The following is a 20274-nucleotide window of genomic DNA, read 5'->3' as shown; positions in this document are numbered from 1 at the left end:
TCACAACCCCAACTCAACCTTCATAGAAATGTTTCTGCATTTAAATAAGCATCATTCAGTTTTTACTAGTTTACTCATTTACTTTTCTTTTATGAAATAAAAGCTGAATATGAGCAAAGAACCCTGTTGAAAAAACAGCATATGCTGAGTTAGGAATGTTAACTTCCAAGAGTGCACTTATTTTCTACAGTGTTCAGGTTCAGGCTTGATTTTGTGCTCAAGAGACATTGTATGTTTAAACCAATGTCCTAATGGAAGATCTAACCACATTAGTTTCTACGATTTCTAGCACAGCCTGTCAGGTTCAGATTGTTTCTGTTGGTATTTGATATCATTTATGATGCCACGGTTCTGGTCAAGATGTCCAGAACCTCTGGTATAAAAGTCCACAACAATAAAGATCTGGCAGTATATTTAACTGTAGACATGAGACACGTTTTGTATCCCTGTGTGCACCAAACCCATCTAGTGTTATTGCTGCCAATGAAACTTCATTTCATATGGCCATAGAACACAGTCCTGGTTGAAGTTCAATATAGCAGATTAATATGATGGAGTTATTTTTTTGCTTGAGAGCCTAAGATTTGTTTCTTGCAATGTCCCAAAACATCCCAAATAACTATTTCCCTGACATTGGAAATGTTTGTTTGAACTATTTCCTTAAAGCCACTTTCTCTTTTGTGTAGATCAGAACTATATTCAAGATCTTTAGAAAACCATCTAAGTCAACTGATTTCAGGAACATAGAAATAAGAGCGAAATAACTTAAAATGTAGCATCAAGAATTCCTTGAATCTCTAAAGGTAAGCATCAGAGAAACTTTATTTGCATATAAGTGAAGATGACAAGCTTCTCTAAATCATGTCGAGAAGCTTCACCATCATTCCAAGATTAAAAAATGTTTTCCTCTGGGTGGTTTGGGCAGACACATGCCCGCCCGGGCATCTTCTGTGGAATTTGTTAACCCTACAGCATCTTAAATAAACATTCCAGCACTGAAAGTTAAAACATTTTACATCATTACAATGTTTGATGCCTAAGACATTATTATTGTGTTTTGTTTCTATTTCAATTTTAATCTCTTCAAATTAAAGGGATACTTCACACACAAAATGAAAATGTTTGTCATCATTTACTCACATTCGAGTTGTTCCAAATCTGTTCGAATTTTTTTGTTCTCATGAACACAAAAAAAGATATTTGGAAGAATGCTTATAACCAAACAGATCTTTTTGAATACCAAGTGGGATAAAATCTAATGAGTCAAAAGTGCCCAGAACTGTTTGCTCTTCTACATTCTTCAAAATGTCTTCTTTTGTACTACTATGGGAGTCAATGGGAGCAAGCTCTGTTTGGTTATTATAAGCATTCTTCCAAATATCTTTGTGTTCGTCAGAATAAAAAGACATTTATGCAGAATATTTGGTGAACTGTGAACATGTTTCAATGTTTGTCAATAGAAACAAGTGAGACTGGAACTGTCACATGAATCAGTTTCAATAAATTCAGTTTGGTGTTCAAACTTAATCTCCTGCTTCTTAAACAGATTAATTGTTCTCCAGTGTAGGGATGGATAGACTGTATTTCAACTCTCAACTGCGCGGTTGGAGGGGGAGTTATGAGGATTATTTCCTCGCCTCAAGTTTCTTACCTGCTGTCATCTCTGCCCCTTACTTGTACACACATGTATTGTTTTCTTTTACGACAAAAAAAGAAAACTCAGGAATTAATCGATATCGAACGTAAAATCTAAAGACAATAAGATCCATATTTGGTTTATGTTTTTGCCGGCCTGCCACAATACCAACACTGGCCACAACAAATAGATTTTTCATGATTCCCCTTAAAATATATATTTTTTATTTTACTCAGTGAAAGTTTATGTATATTTAGCCTATACCTGTGCTTAATCTTTTGACTAATAAGTATAGTTGGGTTGCACTTGTGTATATTCTTTTGCTTGAGTAGCCTATTAAATACTTTTCAGAAAGTTACTGGTGCTCTTCTTCTTATTCCGTTTGCTTTTCTGGACGAAACTTCAGTGCATAACTTGTCCCATACTGCTTGTCGTAGACTCATAAATGAGGCGTAGAAATTAGCTGCTTATTGAGGAGAGGTGTGCTATGCCTTTTATGAGAAATTGTGCATATGATGTCTGGCTGGATCCTTGTGATGCTATCGAGCCATGCCCTAGCAATCATTTAGAACACCCTAGCGACCACCTCGCAACACCTTTGCAATGACCCAGAATGCCTTAGCAACATCATTGCAACCGAGTGCCAAGTTCCCTTTCCGTTGGTCTCTCGACGTTGTGTCAACAGAAAGAGCTTTAAACTTGAGAACCTATCCTCTACAAGAGGGATTTCAAAAGGCCAATGAACTTGGCAATTGGTATGCGCCAATTCATTCAGCTTTTGTTCTTCGGAACCTGCGAGGCATTGTGTATGCTGAGTGATTTTTCTGTCTGAAAGTCCCTTTTTTCTTGAAGTCTAAAAGAGCAAATTTCCTTCAGACATGTCTCGCCGTGTGTCCTTGGATGTGAAACACTCATTCACGAGTCCGACGGGCACGAGACATACATTGCATGCTTGGGGTTCGAGCATGCTCAGAAGTGCATTGTTGACCTGACGTGTTCTGTCTGTGAGAACCTGTGGGTGAAGAACTCCGTCTGCTTCCCGTTTGGGCTCGACTGCCACCTCTGTGAGGTCCACTGCTTCAGCAAGCAGCGTAGATTACATATCCCCCAGGTGGAATGTGCCCTCGCATCTCAGCATCTCTGCAGCCCTCTCATCTCTGCCCACAGACCACTGCCACTTGGAGGCTTCTCAAATTCAAACCCCATTCTGTTGACTTAACTCTTCGTTCCATCAATCAGGGAACTGAGATAACAGTTGTAATCGAGATGTTTTGCCAAAGCATGTAAAGTTTATTAGGGTTCGAACCCGTAGGGCTAGAAACCTATTGTATTTGTTGGTTTTATTCTTATTATTATTATTCTTCCCTAAAATGAACGGGCAGCACATTCATTTCGTTGCACTGTACTTGTATGTGTGTAATGACAATAAATTGAATCAAATCAAAATCAAATCAGCCTAAACCGTAAGGCCGACAGAGCTGAGACTTGGTTAGATGGTAGTAGTCTTGCTCGCTACTCAGATACTCGGAGCCAGCCATGTCGGCCCATAGGTGGCGCTACAGCGATGCTGAACGCGTTTGCGCTCATAACCCCTAAACCGTTTGTCGCACACCCAAGTTGTTAAAGCAATGTAATCTTTGGCTCAAAACTTAAAAAAACTATATCTCCGTTTTTATTTCCGGTATGCAAATATTTTCGCTAATTTGCATTTTATGCAAAACAAATGAACTAGTCTCTGGATTTTTGCCGGATCGGAACCAGACCAACGCTAATGAATTTTGTGGAGTGTGAATGTAAATAATTATCGAAAAAAGTTGAAATTTCAATCCGTGGTGGCGGGGGGGTGACAAAACGTCTGAACCGGAAGTGGCATTTTTGACTAAAATGGTTATAACTCGTGAACCATTTGAGCTATCTTCATGAGGCTTGGACCACATGTTTATACTCTCAGTCCGATGTATAGGCCCACAGTATAAAAAAGTCGGCGTTTGGCCTCTAGGTGGATCCCTAATGTACATTTTCTCGAAAAGGCCAATACCAACAGTTTGCCCGATCGACTAATTTCTTGGTATGGTGTATATTTGTGTCATGTACCATGATTCTAGTAAAGGACATTGGTGTATCTAAAAAAACATGACCGCCATAAGCCAATGAAGTTTGAGCACTCCTTAGACCGAGTTATCGGAGGCTGATCGAAACGACAATCGCTGGGCTTGTTCGACTCATGGTCCTGAAGGTCTGTAAGAAATATGAACTCATTCAGCCACTGGGGGCGAAATAATGTTTTTGGAGTGCATAAACAATTGTTTATCACGTGACATTTGACATATAGTCAAACTATAGTCCTTTAAAGGGGCACCAAAATAAAGAAAATGGGCGGGGCCTATTACATTTAAATGGCCATAACTCAATAACTATATGAGATCTCTTCATGGGGCTTGAAAAATATGTGAAGACCATCACTCCGAGGTCACAAACCTAAGGCCGCGGCGTTTGGACACTAGGTGGCGCTATAACAGTAAAAATTGACATGTTTTTGGTTGCAAAAACAATTGTGTATCACGTGACATTTGACATATACTCAAACTATTGTTATCATATGATAGCTCTCCTCATTCTGAACAACTTTGCCTCTGGAACCACTTCTGTCAAACAAACGGTTTGTGAGTTATCGCTGATGATGTCAAAAACCTACTTTCGCGAACTAGTCCTTGCTTTTTTGACCGATCGGAACCAAACTAATGCAGATGACTTCTGTGGAGTGTGAATGTAAATAACTATCGAAATTTCTTTTCAAGGTCGATAAGGGAGGCACGCCAAAAGTTACATTAAAATGGCCATAACTCAAGAACTAGCTCCGAGGTCACCTACTAAAGGCAGTGGCTTTTGGCCGCTAGCTCTCTTCATTCTGAACAATTTTGACGCTTTAGACTGCTCGAACCCGGGAATCGCTGCTTGCTGCTATATTTTTTTACATCAGGATCTGATTTGAGTTGGAATATAATACATACAAATTGTGTGGAACTGAAATGTTTACTTAAAAAAGTAAATTGTATTTATTTTCTTTACTTTGTTAACTAAGCAATGACAAGTCTGAATGATAGAAGGTAATTAAACACAACATATTCATTGATCTGTGCTTACAAGTGTAAGTTACATTTACAGGTACATCTCCAAAAATTTGAATATCAGAACTAATTTAACCCCAACATAATCAAACCCTAACGTAGATTTTATTATAGATTATGGTGGGTTCTTATCTGAAGTAGTACTGGAGTTCTTGTTGTTGGTGACTTTAACATCCATGTAGATAACGATACAGATGCTTTAGGAACTCTTACTGTATCTCCATGGGCGTTAGACAACATGTGTCAGGACCCACTCACCTTCGTAAATCATACTTTAGATTTAATATTTTTTTACGGTATAAATGTGGACAATGTTAAAATCCTTCAGCTGAGCGATGACATTTTGGATCATTATCTGGTATCATGATAGATAACGATGAACTATCTAAAATCATTAGATCATCTTGCTACATGCATGCTAGACCCTATACCTACAAATCTACTAAAGAAATTATAGATCATCTTCTTAGCATTATTAACTCATCTCTGACACTAGGACATGTACCTAAAGCATATAAGGTGGCTGTTATAAGGCCTCTTGTCAAAAAACCCCATCTCAACCCTGGAGAACTAGTTAACTACAGACCTATATCGAATCTACCTTTCATATCTAAAGTTCTGGAAAAAGTAGTCTCAATTAAATTATGTTCCTTCCTCCAAAGGAATGACATCAATGAAGATTTCCAGTCTGGATTTAGGGAATAGCTTTGAAATGGTTTAGATCTTATCCGTCCAGTACTGTGTACCACAGGGCTCCTTCTTAGGGCCTATGCTCTTCGCATTATACATGCTACCTCTAGGATATATAATAAAGCGACACAGAGTTAGCTTTCACTGTTATGCTGATGATACGCAACTTTATATTTCCTTGAAGCTTCATGAAACACAGCAATTCCTTGGAATGAATAGTCGATATAAAAAAGTGGATGAGTAACAATTTCTTATTACTGAACTCGGACAAAACAGAAGTGTTACTTATTGGAACGAAAACCGCCCTACGTAACAACCAAGAATACTGCTTAACTATTGATGGATTTTCCATAAAACCCTCATCTTCAGCAAAGATTATTGACGTTTTATTCGATAGTACTCTGTCATTTGAGAACCATGTCGCCACCACCTGTAAAATTGCCTTTTTCCATCTTAAAAATATATCTAAACTATGTCATATGCTGTCACCATCAGATGCAGATAAGCTTATTCATGCCTTTATGACATCAAGATTAGATTACTGTAATGCACTATTAGGTGGTTGCCCTGCAGGCTTAATACAAAAACTCCAACTGGTCCAAAATGCGGCAGCTCGAGTTCTTACACATACAAAAAAGTACGAGCACATTAGCCCTGTTTTGTCAAACTTGCACTGGTTACCTATAAAGCATAACATTAACTTTAAAATCTTGCCTATTGCCTATAAAGTCCTACATGGTTTAGCTCTTCACTACTTAAGGGAACTTCTCTTGTATTACAGACAACACTCTCAGCCGTCCGGTCAGTTCATAATACCTAGAATTTCAAAATAAAGTGCAGGCGGCAGATCCTTTTCCTACCTAGCACCTAAACCTTGGAACAGTCTTCCCCTTACTGTCCGGGAGGCAGACACACTCTGTCAGTTTAAATCTAGACAAAAGACGCTTCTTTTTAATCTTGCATATACTACACTATCATAATATAAATATTCCAAAGGTTTAGGCTCCACTAGTTGATCAACCGGAACCAGGAACACTTCCAATAAAAACTGATGCATTTGTTGCATCAAAGAGTGCAGAACAGTACTCTACTCTCAGCCAGTCTTGTCTCATTGTTCCAAGGTTACCAGAGCGGGCAGGATGCAGTCCATGCCCAGACCTGACAAAATCTGTGATGATAGACAAAGTGCGCGGCGACTCTACAAAAATCAGCCACTATTAGATTATTAATGATAATCTTAAATCGAAACCTATCTTGCTTATAGTCAATATGTTGACTTTAACCAACTGCTTTGTAACAATGAAAATTGTAAAAGGCTCTATATAAATATACTTAACTAGACAGAGGACCGAGACACAAACAGTGTAAGGGGTAAGGGGTTAATAAAATACATTTAATAATAATCAACAAAACAAAAACCCATGAGGGGTAACATAACAAAACAGGGATGTATAATGACATGACAACAACTGTAACAAGGTTCAATAAAAGGGAAGGAAGGAGACGGAAACCGGTGCGCGTACGGCCTCGAATCCCGGCCCTTGTCCCGCCTACCTCACTACAAAGACAAACCACACCAAGACAAGCTACACCAAGACAAGCTACACCAAGACAAGCTACACCAAGACTAACTACACAAAGACTAACTACACAAAGACTAACTACACCAAGACTAAAACAGGGCAACATGATAAATACAATAACCAAAAAAGGGGGAGCACAAGAGTCCAGCGAGGGGGAAGTCCAAACAAGGGGATACAATGAGGATACGGACTGGAATGCCGGCTGCCAGCATAATATGCTCATACTTTTTTGTACGTGCAAGAACTCCAGCTGCTGCATTTTGGACCAGTTGGAGTTTTTGTAATAGGGCTGCAGGGCAACCACCTAATAGTGCATTACAGTAATCAAGTCTTGATGTCATAAAGGCATGAATTAGCTTCTCTGCATCTGACGGTGACAGCATATGACCTAGTTTAGATATATTTTTAAGATGGAAAAACGCAATTTTACAGGTGTTGACGACTTGTTTCTCAAATGACAGAGTACTTTCGAGTAAAACATAAAAATTCTTTGCTGAAGATGAGGGTTATATGGAACATTCATCAATAGTTAAGTAGTATTCTTGGTTGTTACATATGGCGGTTTTCGGTCCAATAAGTAACACTTCAGTTTTGTCCGAGTTCAATAATAAGAAATTGTTACTCATCCACTTTTTTATATCGACTATGCATTACACTATTCGATTATCGTATACAAACTTTGAACAGGAACAAACACGATAATCCATAGACAGGAATAATCTGACAGGGCGAGTGTATACGAACAGGGAAAATAATGACAATGAACCGACAAGGGACAGAGGAAAACTAGGACTAGATAAAGGGAAACACTAACAAGGACTGATGACACAGGGAGAGTGGTGGCAGGTGACATGAATGAAACACTAAAGGAAAGCTAACAAGAGGATTGCACGAGGCAGGTGAAGTGAATGAAACACTAAGGGGAAGATTGTACAGGGACGGTGACAGGACTAAACACTAATGCCGCTAACAGGGAAACAAGGGGCGGGGCTTAAGGACGCGTCACCAGGGGCCTGTACCATGAATGTAGCTGAACAAACTCAGGGTAGTTGGATTAGTTTTGGGTTGACAAAACCAAACCAACCAGATCAAGCTTTGTTGGTACCATGAAGCAGCTCATGGAGTTTCTTTGTCAACTCAAGCTTTGATCCTGAAGCTAAGATTAGTTTGCGCGCGCGTGCACATGAACGAGTGACGTCAGCATGGCTAAACCAATCGCATTATAAATGGATAAAGCGATTTCCACAATATGAACACAAACATGAATTTCAGCCATGGAGTGATATATTTCTGCTGTCTACGCAAGAGAGAAGTATTTCAGAAACACTGCTGATTGCGTTAATGCGCAAGTTAAAAGACTATATAGTACACATATTTACTGTAGTGCTGTAGGGCAAACAGGATCCGCGGGGTCCTCGGTGGCACTACAAGGGGTCCGTGTCCTTGCGGGCAACATTTTTATGTAAGGCATGGGTACAGAAATATTACAACAAATGTTCATTGAAGCTCCCGCATATTGCAATTTTAACCTGCGCGCGGACAAAAAACATCCATTCAGGCAGCAGAAGCAAGAAAGTTAACCTTACATCTGCTTCATCATTTCCCTTCCGAGTACACATGAGAGGAGTCGCGTGCAAATAAAGTTCATTCTCATATATTTCTGAACTTCTGTACAAATTTGTTAAAGCTGTAAATGGCTAATTTCACAGGCAAATGACACGTACCGCTTCTGCATTGTAAACTCTGACATCTTACGTGTTTAAAATCAATAAATGCACCGTGTACTGATGGTTCATGTCAAACAAGTTGCCCAAAAGATTACGCGGACTGGTTGCATGTTAGTCTCCTTTTAGTCTGATATGGTAAAAACTAGTTTTTTTTTCTTGCAGAAAGAAGACGGAGCTCAGAACTATAAAATAGCGGTGTGTTCTGCAACACAGAGAAGCGGAAGAATATATAAGAATTACACACAATAAAACGGCCTGCTTTTACAACAGAATGCATAAGCCTCTACCTTTAATAGACTAGTCTTTGCACCATTAACCAGGGTCAGTCATTTCATTGAAGCCTTAATAAAAACTACTGTTCAGGACAAAGAAAAATGTCCTAATACAGTGAAACTGAAAGTGTTCCTAGATGTTCTGCACCACAGACAAGAATGTAAAAAATGCAATGCAAATACATGTGATACAATAAAAGTGGAATATAAGTAAGTAAATTGAATTTCATGTGAGTGTAAGGGAAAGCCAGCAAATCTGTAAAATCAGATTTTACCTATAAAGTAAACAATATTTGATTTAATATTTGTAATATATATTTTTATACTAGTATTTTTATTTGATTAAACCGTATAAAAAATAACTAGCCATTCTAACATGCACTGTGAGTCAGTTACGTCACCTATATGTTTCTGTGCTCACAGCTGATTGGTCAAACTTCAGTCTGAGATCTCGAATCCAGAACATAGCCTGCCCCGGATCAGGTTAGCCGTGCAGCGTAAGATACCATGGCGACGAACACCGAAGAAAGCCGAGCTACTCCCTAAAACCCAAGGTTGGCACAAACTACACTGAAACATAGCTGGCTAGCCACCTAAACCAGCTTCATGGTACAGGCCCCGGAGAGAGAGAATGGCGTGACAAACCAAAACAATGTTCTTTCTCCACACAAAACACATGGGACTGACATGATCCTGCCACAAGACTCGAAAACCAAGTCAAGGAGAGGCAGGATCATGACAACTAGTTCGTTGACATACTTACTGTAAAGTATACTTAACATTATACTTGAATTTTAACTTAGGTATACTTAATCAAATAAACTTGAAGTAGTCTACTTTTTAGCAAGTGAAAATGGAAATGACTTAACACAAATACAAATATAATTTATTTGACACATTTCTACGATCACATAACACAAAGGCCAAAAGGAGAAGTTAAAATCTGCACACGGTTATATGCAGGGATTACACCACCTCAAATTTTTTTTATTTAATGCTTCATCAGAGGCCAAAGAAACCAGTGAAAAGTGCTAAACGTTTTCTATCACATAACAGAAATGTATATTTGGAAAAAAGAATACAAATATTTCTTCATCAATAAATCATTTAAAGTAAGTCCACATTCTTATTTTCTGACATAGGCTGGCAGATGAAGGAGGCACGCCCGAGTGTCTGTGACAGGGCCTGACATCTTGCCCATGGTCTCCCATCTCTGAGTGACAGGGTCACAGCGGTGAGCAAGCCTGATCTCGCTATAGTCTTCCTGGCAATAACCGCCTAAAATATACAGCCTCTCCTCCAAAACCGCTGAAGCTGCTCCGACATGGGGCATGGATAGAGGCGCGAACACTGTCCAGATGTCAAGTGTTGGATCATACATTTCACAAGACAGCTGGTCTGTGTAGAACTTCCGAAGGTTGCAGACTCCACCAGCTACGTATATATGTTTTTTCAGGCCCTCCATGCAATGCTGGGCTCGGTCGTTGGTCATCTCAGCAAGGTAAGTTGTTCCTCTTGCTGGGTGATAGAGGAACATTGATGCCAAGCATTGATATTTGGAGTTGAAGCCTCCTGAAATGAAGATCTCACCCCCCCAAACTGTGGCAGCCTGCCCGCTCAGGGCTATGTCTAAAGGATGAGTCAAGCTGACCCATAGAAAAAGTCAAAAATTAGATCTCTTTAAAATAGCTTAGATTTCTTTTAGATTTTAGTTTGTCCAAAATCTCTATCATCATTTGTGAGATATCAAAAGTCTGCAATCCAATAATAGACCAAATTATCTAAACTTCAACATCATAATTAAACTGTATCACGAGAACAATTCCGAGGGTTGATGCTCTGCCTCCAAGATCCATTAGATGTCTATCTTATCATTTCATCACATTATTGGTCTGCTCACAATTGATCACTTATAGCAAACTTATTCATTTTAGGAGAAACAGAAGTTTCAGAATCTTTCCGAAAGAGTTGTAAGGCACTGTTGTGTTTTCTTGTTTACATTAACGTACCTCCAAACATTTGATTTTGTTGAGTATTGTTCCACACTGTCAAGATTTGTGTTGATTTCCTTGTCTCCTCCAATAGAATACAGGACATTTTCACTCACCACCATAGTAAAGTTACTCCTCTGTTCAACCATGTCCGCCAGCCTTTCCCAGCTGTCTCGGACAGGGTCATAGCTGTTGTTGTGGGAGCGTGGGTAATGGTAAATTGGAGAAAAGAAGAAAAATATACAATAAGCATTAGTGAAAAGTAAAGTAAGGGAATACTGCCATTTAATTACAGTTACTTCTGGTGTAATTTAACTAAATACTGCGTAAGATATTCAATAGTGGAAATGACATCAAAATCATAAGTCTTACTTTAAAATGTTTGCTTTAATGTATACATTTTGTAATACTTTGGTCAGTTAATAAGAATAATTGATGTAGTTATTTATTATTTATTTGAATGAACTAGATATCTATCCTTGAATCAATTCTAATCAAGGTTGATGTAGGATATAGAAAGTAATTAGTAATAAGTAATTAAATACTTTTTGGGAGAGAGTCATTTGTAAAGCAATCTGATGACACTATTAAATATGTTATTAGTAACTAGTAATAAATTGCTTTTTCAGTGTAACTTACCCAACACTGAGTATGACCTAACACAGGGGTTCTCAACCTTTTGCAACCCATGGCCCACCAAGGACTGTTAAATTTTTTTCCGAGGACCACCTTTCCAAATATAATGGTATGAACACAGAATATTCAAAGGGTACATATACTCTGCTGTTTGTCTTTTATGCCACAGTAGCAGACTTAGTCAAGTAAGCTATATAGATGAAAACTGTTGTATAATCATATAAAAGACTTGGCAAGTCGACTCAGTAACAGGGCAGGTCAGACAAGACTGGGTTATTTTGTGTTCAAATGTCTCTGTAGCTTTGTTGGTTTTAGCGCATCGTTCGACAGAATTTCTACACACAAAAAACACATTGTGTCTTCGTCTTAGTCTCAGTACCTGCCATTATTAAACCAAACTTAATGTATTTTGCCGACGGCTGTGATGGTGGAAGTTTTTTACCCACACAGTGTTTATGGAAAAATCAACAGCGGTTGTGCGATGGTTTGGGAAATATATATATTTACATTTATTCATTTGGCAGACGCTTTTATCCAAAGCGGCTTAAGAATTAGTTTTTTAACAGTGGCACATTACTGTAGAGAAATCAGGGGTAAGGTGCCTTGCTCAAGGGCACTTCAGTCATGACCTGCTGGCACTGAGATTCGAACCGGCAACCTTCTGGTTACAAGCCCAAAGCTCTAACCACTAGGCCACAGCTTTCGCCGGGAAACATGGACCTGTCCTGGCAGGTTCATGAGAGCTGCAGGGGAGGTGGTCCTCGGGGAGGAGGAGATGACGGCTGCATTCAACAGCGGCCCTCAGGGTTCCCCTATCGCCAGCGGAGATGAGGAGGATGTGACCGCTGGACTTCGAGAGCATGCTCATGCTCGTCATGAGCCGACCGGAGCCGAGGGTCTTGGTCCATCCGAGTTTATCATCTCCGTTGGGTGCCATCCCTGAGGGTCACACCCTGGAGCTTGGGCTCATGACCACAAGCCTCGGACCCTGCAACCTCTCCACCATCTACCAGTCTTTAGGGCAAGTGTGGAAGGAGAGAGTCCTGGGGGTCCTCTTCGGAGGTCTCCAACGTGGAGCCAGCCCCATCCTTCACCCCCTTCCTCCAGCTGACTACCAGGCAATTGGCTCGGCAGAAGAGGAAGAGGCAACGGAGGGGGGCACGTAAACCAGCCTGGCCGGCTCCCCTGCCGGATCTCTAGCAGTTTTCACAGCCAGCCTTCCGGTGGGCAATCCAGCAGGCGTCCAGTCCTGTCCTTCAGCAGGCGTCCAGGCGTCCCCAAGGTTTGGCCTCCCATTCCCCCATCTTGTTAGCACTAGATGTCTTGGGCTCACGTTGTTGGATTACCCTGGTTACTGTTTACAGTTTGTGAATTTATTATTTTCACTTTTCCAAATACCTTGTTTTGATTTGTCCCCCTCGTGGGAGGTGTTTGTTTGCCTTGTTTTTTGGTTCATGTTTTCCCCATTGTGGGTGTTTTATTTAATAAAGATTTCTGATTAACCCTTCGTCTGCCTGCATCTGGGTTCTATCCAAGCCATTATGTGACAGTAACCTCTGGGATTTGACATGCAGGCCCGCGCTCGAACTCACCAACGAAAACGAATGCCAATCATTTATGTGTCAATGTAAATTATCTTAACTGAAATAATCTCTAATTGAAAGCCTACACGTAGCAATCCTGATCGCAACTTTAATTTTTATTACACTTGCTGTATATTTGTGTATATAAATATACACTGACTGTCTCCGACATCTGATTTTCTTTTTAGAAAACCTGACATTTTACAGTGACATAATTTACTGTAACATAATTTATATTTGAATGTCGTAACGTGTTAGTTCAATCTGACGTTGTGATGTAATTGGACATTCAATCTGACGTTGTGACACGTGTTTGGTGATGCAACATTGACTTTTAGATAATGCATCTTGACTCGACTTTAGCGTTTCTAAAGACTACAGCACCCGATGATTCTGTAGACCTTCCTCCAAAGGTTGCATTTGTCGCCCACATACGCCATTGAGTCTGTCTGGTTTCAGAAAATCAAGTCGGACACTCCAAATGCACCCATCCAACTTGACCTTTCACAGGAATTGGGAAGATGCATGAGGTGTGTCCTTCATTGCTAGGGAAAACCCATAAATCTCAGTTTTGCCTTGAACAATCGTCTTTTATTTGAATAAACAGCAGCAGCTGCACATTCGATCAAATATGTGGCGCGTATATGTGATGTAAATAGCTTTTTACAGTCGACAGATGTAACAAATTGGATTAGAACAACTTTTTTTTATTATGGCAAGAAATGGTAAATTTGTTTAACCCTTCTGGCATCGTTCAGGGTAGAAACCCCCTTGCTTTTCATCTCTCCAAATCATGTAGAAATCACTTTTATTAATTTGACAGATGTGAGAGCGCACCCTGATCGCACACATACATCTAGCAGACATAGAGTTTATTTAACGTCTGCATCTACGTCTGTAATACGTCTCGGAGATGTTTGCTGCAGACTTATTAACAAGCTAACTGCCTTCAAGCGTTGAATCAGGTGTTTATAAGGAGACATCAAAAACATTCTGGTAGCGGGTCCTCGAGGACCAGGGTTGAGAAACACTGCTGAAGACATCCAGAAGATGTCTTTTAGATGTTTATGATTTAGAATAGATCTAAAACTGCTCTTTCTAAGATGTTTAGCAGATGTTTTTACACAGCAGATGTTTTCCAGATCAGGAGACATCTCTGAGATGAATTGCAGATGAGCAAACTATGCATTTCAGATGTCTTGCAGATTTAAATGCAGACATCAAACATACGTCTGCCAGATGTACTGTATGTGGGCTGCAACATGATATTTGTTGTTTACTTTTCTGCTAGTATGTCCTATGAAGCACACAGCTTTCGACGTGCACCCTTATCAACATAAATGAATATGTGGGTGTTTAATGGGCAATCAGTAACTATTTTTGACTATAATGTTTACATTGTGTGGTAAATGTTTTATAAAAGCAATGCAAGGTGCTGTCTCGTGCTTACAGTGCCCATCAGCTGTGACTTATTCATAACACAAGCACAGCCTCTCGAACCTTATTGCTTTCTTTTTTGTATATTCGAATAAAACCCAAATTCCCTAGTATCTTTTTTTTACATTTTTTCCCCCCAATGAATACCATCCATCCATCCATCCATTTTCTACCGCTTATCCGGGGGCGGGTCGCGGGGGCAGCAGTCTAAGCAGAGATGCCCAGACATCCCTCACCCTAGACACTTCCTCCAGCTCTTCCGGGGGGACACCGAGGCGTTCCCAGGCCAGCCGGGAGACATAGTCCCACCAGCGTGTCCTAGGTATTCCCCGGGGTCTCCTCCCGGTCGGACGGGCCCGGAGCACCTTCCGGGGAAGGCGTCCAGTAGGCATCCTTAACAGATGCCCAAGCCACCTCAGCTGACCCCTCTCGATGTGGAGGAGCAGCGGCTCTACTCCGAGCTCCTCCCGGGTGACCGAGCTTCTCACCCTATCTCTAAGGGATCGCCCAGCCACTCTGCGGAGGAAGCTCATTTCAGCCGCCTGTATCCGGGATCTTGTCCTTTCGGTCATGACCCAAAGCTCATGACCATAGGTGAGAGTAGGAACGTAGATTGACCGGTAAATTGAGAGCTTCGCCTTGCGGCTCAGCTCTTTCTTCACCACGACGGACCGGTACATCGACCGCATTACTGCAGAAGCTGCACCGATCCGTCTGTCAATCTCCCGTTCCATCCTTCACTCACTCGTGAACAAGACCCCGAGATACTTAAACTCCTCCACATGAGGAAGGAACTCTCCACCAACCTGAAGTGGGCAAGCCACCCTTTTCCGACTGAGGACCATGGCCTCGGATTTGGAGGTACTGATTTTCATTCCAGCCGCTTCACACTCTGCTGTAAACCGTCCCAGTGCATGCTGAAGGTCCTGGTTTGAAGGGGCCAACACGACAACATCATCCGCAAATAGCAGAGACGAGATCGTGTCGTCCCCAAACCTGACACCCTCCGGCCCCTGGCTGCGCCTAGAAATTCTGTCCATAAAAATTACGAACAGAACCGGTGACAAAGGGCAGCCCTGCCGGAGTCCGACATGCACTGGGAACAAGTCCGACTTACTGCCGGCAATGCGAACCAAGCTCCTGCTTCGGCCGTACAGGGACCTGACAGCCCTTAGCAAAGGACCACAGACCCCATACTCCCGAAGCACCCTCCACAGGATGCCAGGAGGGACACAGTCGAATGCCTTCTCCAAATCCACAAAACACATGTGGATTGGTTGAGCAAACTCCCATGAACCCTCCAGCACCCTGTAGAGGGTGTAGAGCTGGTCCAGAGTTCCACGGCCTGGACGAAAACCACACTGTTCCTCCTGAATCCGAGGTTCTACTATCGGCCGTATTCTCCTCTCCAGTACCCTGGCATAGACTTTCCCGGGAAGGCTGAGAAGTGTGATCCCCCAGTAGTTGGAACACACCCTCCGGTCCCCCTTCTTAAAAAGAGGGACCACCACCCCGGTCTGCCATCCCAGAGGCACTGTCCCCGACCGCCACGCGATGCTGCAGAGGCGTGTCAGCCAAGACAGCCCCACAACATCCAGAGACTTGAGGTACTCGGGGCGAATCTCATCCACCACCGGTGCCTTGCCACTGAGGAGTTTCTTGACTACCTCAGTGACTTCGGCTTGGGTGATGGACGAGTCCCAATGAATACGTTTTTTTTAAATAAATTGGCTACCATACACCTCATAATTCGATGGTCTAACAGAATATGAGGGCGGCGGCGTCACCCACTAGACCCAATGTCTGCGTCAAGACGGTTATATGTAAATAGTCTCGGAGGTCTTTGAATAGATTACCTGAAAAAAGATTTTAAGGTATCGGCCTTGGCATAAAAGTGGCAACCTCCGGCCAAATATAATTTCCCACCAAGTACCCCAACACTATGTCTAAATCTAGCCAGATCTGGCATCTCTCCCAGCATTCTCCATTCTATTTCCTTTATAAGTCCTGTTCCATTCCTGAGAGAGTTAGCAAACCAAAGCTGCTTGCTGGGAAGTCGTTGACCTGTGTCTGGATGCAGTTGATCACCTCCGACTAAAACAAGGGCATCTTTAGGGTAGCGTACACGACGCTGCTGTGCTACAGAGCTTGAGTCACCGCACACAAACTCTTTAAGTGCGGATTTGTAGAGTTCAACCTTATCTCCCCCACTGCATTCCATGCTCAAGTTTACAGCACGAACTTCTCTGAATTCTTTAAAGGTCATGAATGAAAAACGAACGGCTCTCATTAGCTTTTCAGAGTGTGGAAGTCTTCTAGCAGGATCTGCCTCTACCCAGTCGACTACTGCTCGGAAAACTGTCAGCTCTGAGGGAGCAGATAGTGCATTGGATTGGAGGAACCCCATGAGCCTTTCTGCCGATAGGTCCTGAAACTTTGGGGTGGCAGATAGTTCTTGGAAATGTCTCAATGCAAAATCATCTGCCAGCTCTTTTAAATCAGCCATCCCATATGCCTCTGCGAAAGATGCCACATCCAGGCAGTTCTGAACATCTATTTCCTGTTGCAGAAAGTGAAGGCAGAGTGAGAGGGCTGGCTCAAATTGGAATTGAATAGAAGCACAGGTAAATTCAAAAACACAGTCCCATCCGAGCACTAAAGCCCCAGTGTAGGCACAGTGAAGGAGGGCCTCAAACTCAGTAGCCCCGACTAACAGCAGAGACACAGATTCTTGCTGGCTCTCCCTCATTCCGGTGGTAAACATACCTCTGAAATAATTGCTGCTGGCGGTCAAAAGCACTCTGTGAGCTGAAGGAAAAAAAATTAATTCAGTTAATGTAGGCATACAAAAAAACTGTGATGTTGGGTTCACACCAAAGGTGAATTAAGTAATTTGCGTGAGTAAATGACATACAAAGTCAATGCAGCGACGAGAATAGACACAAACTCGCGGTAGGCAATGCGGATGGCGCGAATCGGTGACACGTAATGCCATTCGTGAAAATCATGCTGTGTTCACACCAAACGCAAACAATCGCATTCCACGCTCTTTATTACCTGCGGGAAATGTTTGTTATTTTCAATAGTGACACGAAGGAAATCATGCAATGTGGAGTGTTCGGACCTTTCAAAAAGTAGGTGTCAATGAGCTCTGAAAATGATTTTTTCCCACATTTTGACATCGCCTGCTGCAAGTTCGTGTTGACATTTTATGTAATTTACTTGCGTTATTATATTATTAAATCATTATTTAATTGCTTATTTCATGTTTGGTGTGAACCAAGCATAACATATTTTTCCCCCAAGTAATAAAGACTGTGAAACGCGATTGTTAGCGTTTGGTGTGAACACAGCATTAAAAGATGTCATATATTTCCTGAAACACAAGTAAGCAAATACAAATGCTTCAAGCCGCACAAGCTTTATTTCATTCATGCATTACATTCAAAGTATGTTCTTTTAAGTGGATATTAGCACAAACAATAATGATTCTTCTTATAATCTGTTATGAATGAGCTTCTCTTGATGAAACAGATTAACTCTTCATTTCTTGTATTAGTTATATAATCTTGTATTTTTAAATGTCACAGTTTCTTACCATGGAAAACGATTCCTTCTACAACCAGCTCTACATCACATCCCACTCTTTGAGCCCATAACTGCCTTATGGACTGCAAGCTGACCTTGATTTGGTCTTCTGCTGAGCTGGTTTTCTGTTTTTCTTTGTTACCTTTCTGTATCTCTTCTTCTACTTTCAAAAGTTCCAGAATCCTGGGCGCCACAAGGCTTTGAGCTGTAGTTTGAATCTGTGCTTTGTCCTTGCTCGTGATGGCTCCAGTGTAGGCAAACTCCACCACTGCAGCCAGCCCCAAACCATGTACCTCAGGAGCCAATCTCAGAAACATCTCCCTCTCTCCTCTACACCTTTTTTTAACCTTTTGCTGTACGAGGGAGCTTACTGCAGCCAGGACAAGGGAGTGAACCTGAATGGTCATCCCATCCTCTGTGCTCAGGACCAGGTCTGTGATGAGGTTCTTCACTCTTATCTCCTCTAGAGTGTGGAAGATCTCTTTTGGGTAACTTTGTCTATGATACCTCTGTATGATTTCTTTTTCTGCTTTCTTTTCATTTTTTATTATTCCTATCCTGCTGTCATTGTAGGACATAATCCATTTAAGTGTCCTCTTCTCCTCTTCAAACTTCTCTCCTCCTTCTTCTATCATCTGCTTTCTGTGTTCTTTTTCTCTTTCCCAATGCTCCTCCCATTCCATGAGCGGATATTTTCTGGTAAATTCCATAAAAATAATTTGTTACATGTGTGTTGTTCTTGTTGTAGCAACCCTTCTTGTCTTCTTTCATCCTGTGTTTACAGCACTAAGACTTTGCAATGTGTCACATGCCATAATATTGCTGAAGTAACTACATGCTAATTTTAGGTTCAAGTTTTGTAGATCTCATATTTCCATAGACCTTTCAGTGGGGTCACAGTCTGCATAGCAAATTATATACAGTATATATATGTATATATATACAGCCGCTGAAAAAAATAAGAGACCATTTCAGATACAGTTTTTCTGATTTTAAATTGTACTGTTTCTATGTATATGTGTTTTTAGGTCAAATAATCGTTTTAGTTTCATTCTGTAAACTACTGATAAGATGTCTACCAAAAAATATGTTGCTTTTATTTGCAGAAAATAAAAACTGGAGAAACAGTTGAGAATTACAGAATTGATGCCTTGTATTTATTCAGAACTCAAAAAATGAATATGAACTTTTAAGCAATACACTAAACAGTAACATTTCTACGTGTATTTAGGAAAAGTTAAACACTATTTTTGTTATGCGTGATAACCTGGATTTTATCAGTTTTCTTGTCACGCTGTCAGTCTTTCAAATTGCTGAAATTCAAAAGACACTAGACTGGAATGGCCACAATATATACAAAGATGACTTGAATTTGGAATGGTCTCTTAATTTTTTCTACGGCTGTATATATATATATATAGTAAAATAAATATGAAAGAATTGTATAATACATATTCTACAAAATATATAAACATTATATTATGCAATGATTTCTGTAATCGCCATAGGAGGGGGGTATATCTATGGTGATACAATGTTGCCACATACTTATCATATTTACTTTTTGTCACTTAATTATGGTACATTTTATGATTTTCTTATTCCTACAACTAAGTAACTTTTAAGTACAAATTATGGTATTAACCTTTTTGCGAAAATCACTGCAAATAGCCGCTCATTAATGTAGATGTATGTTGTCAGACACGTTAATAAATCAGGATTTTAGCAGGAGTTAAAGTGACTGCTGGTGGTATTAAACACAAGGTATTATTGGGTCACGTCACAGCCTTAAACTCTATTTTGTGTAGCTCCACAATCTTTTTTGCTGCACATCGGATATATAGGCTTTTCTTTGGTTTAACCCATTGCGATGAAAGATGAAGGGGATTTGGGCTTTGTGTTACTTAAAGGGGTCATGTGGCGTAAATATGTGTTTTCTGTCTCTTTGGTGTGTTATAAGTTGGGCCATGCAACATGTATTAAACACGTAAAATTTAAGTGTC

The 20274-nt window shown here is 40.8% G+C and overlaps 1 protein-coding gene across 1 annotated transcript; it reads right to left on the bottom strand.

The window, feature by feature from the left end:
• Positions 1-9897: 9897 nt before the first annotated feature.
• On the bottom strand, positions 9898-19059 carry LOC306908239 (kelch-like protein 33). Its single transcript, XM_079480935.1, has 4 exons — positions 18282-19059; positions 16540-17491; positions 11046-11216; positions 9898-10682 (listed from the first exon to the last, which is right to left on the bottom strand). The coding sequence occupies exons 1-4, from the start codon at positions 18979-18981 to the stop codon at positions 10163-10165; spliced, it is 2343 nt and encodes a 780-aa protein (XP_079337061.1). The 5' UTR covers positions 18982-19059; the 3' UTR covers positions 9898-10162.
• Between the last annotated feature and the right edge of the window lie 1215 nt (positions 19060-20274).

The sequence above is a fragment of the Barbatula barbatula genome (assembly GCF_947034865.1).
Source record: "Barbatula barbatula genome assembly, chromosome: 19".
NCBI classification, from domain to species: domain Eukaryota; kingdom Metazoa; phylum Chordata; class Actinopteri; order Cypriniformes; family Nemacheilidae; genus Barbatula; species Barbatula barbatula.
Note: the sequence above shows the minus strand (reverse complement) of the source record. Positions and strands in the feature narration are given on the sequence as shown.

Excerpts from the sequence above, each read along its gene's own strand:
- LOC306908239 (XM_079480935.1), bottom strand. The coding sequence starts at position 18,981 with ATGGAATTTACCAGAAAATATCCGCTCATGGAATGGGAGGAGCATTGG. Across the intron at positions 17,492-18,281 it reads AGAAGGAATCGTTTTCCATG|CTCACAGAGTGCTTTTGACC; the intron begins GTAAGAAACTGT and ends TTTTTCCTTCAG. Across the intron at positions 11,217-16,539 it reads ACCTTAAAATCTTTTTTCAG|CTATGACCCTGTCCGAGACA; the intron begins GTAATCTATTCA and ends CCACAACAACAG.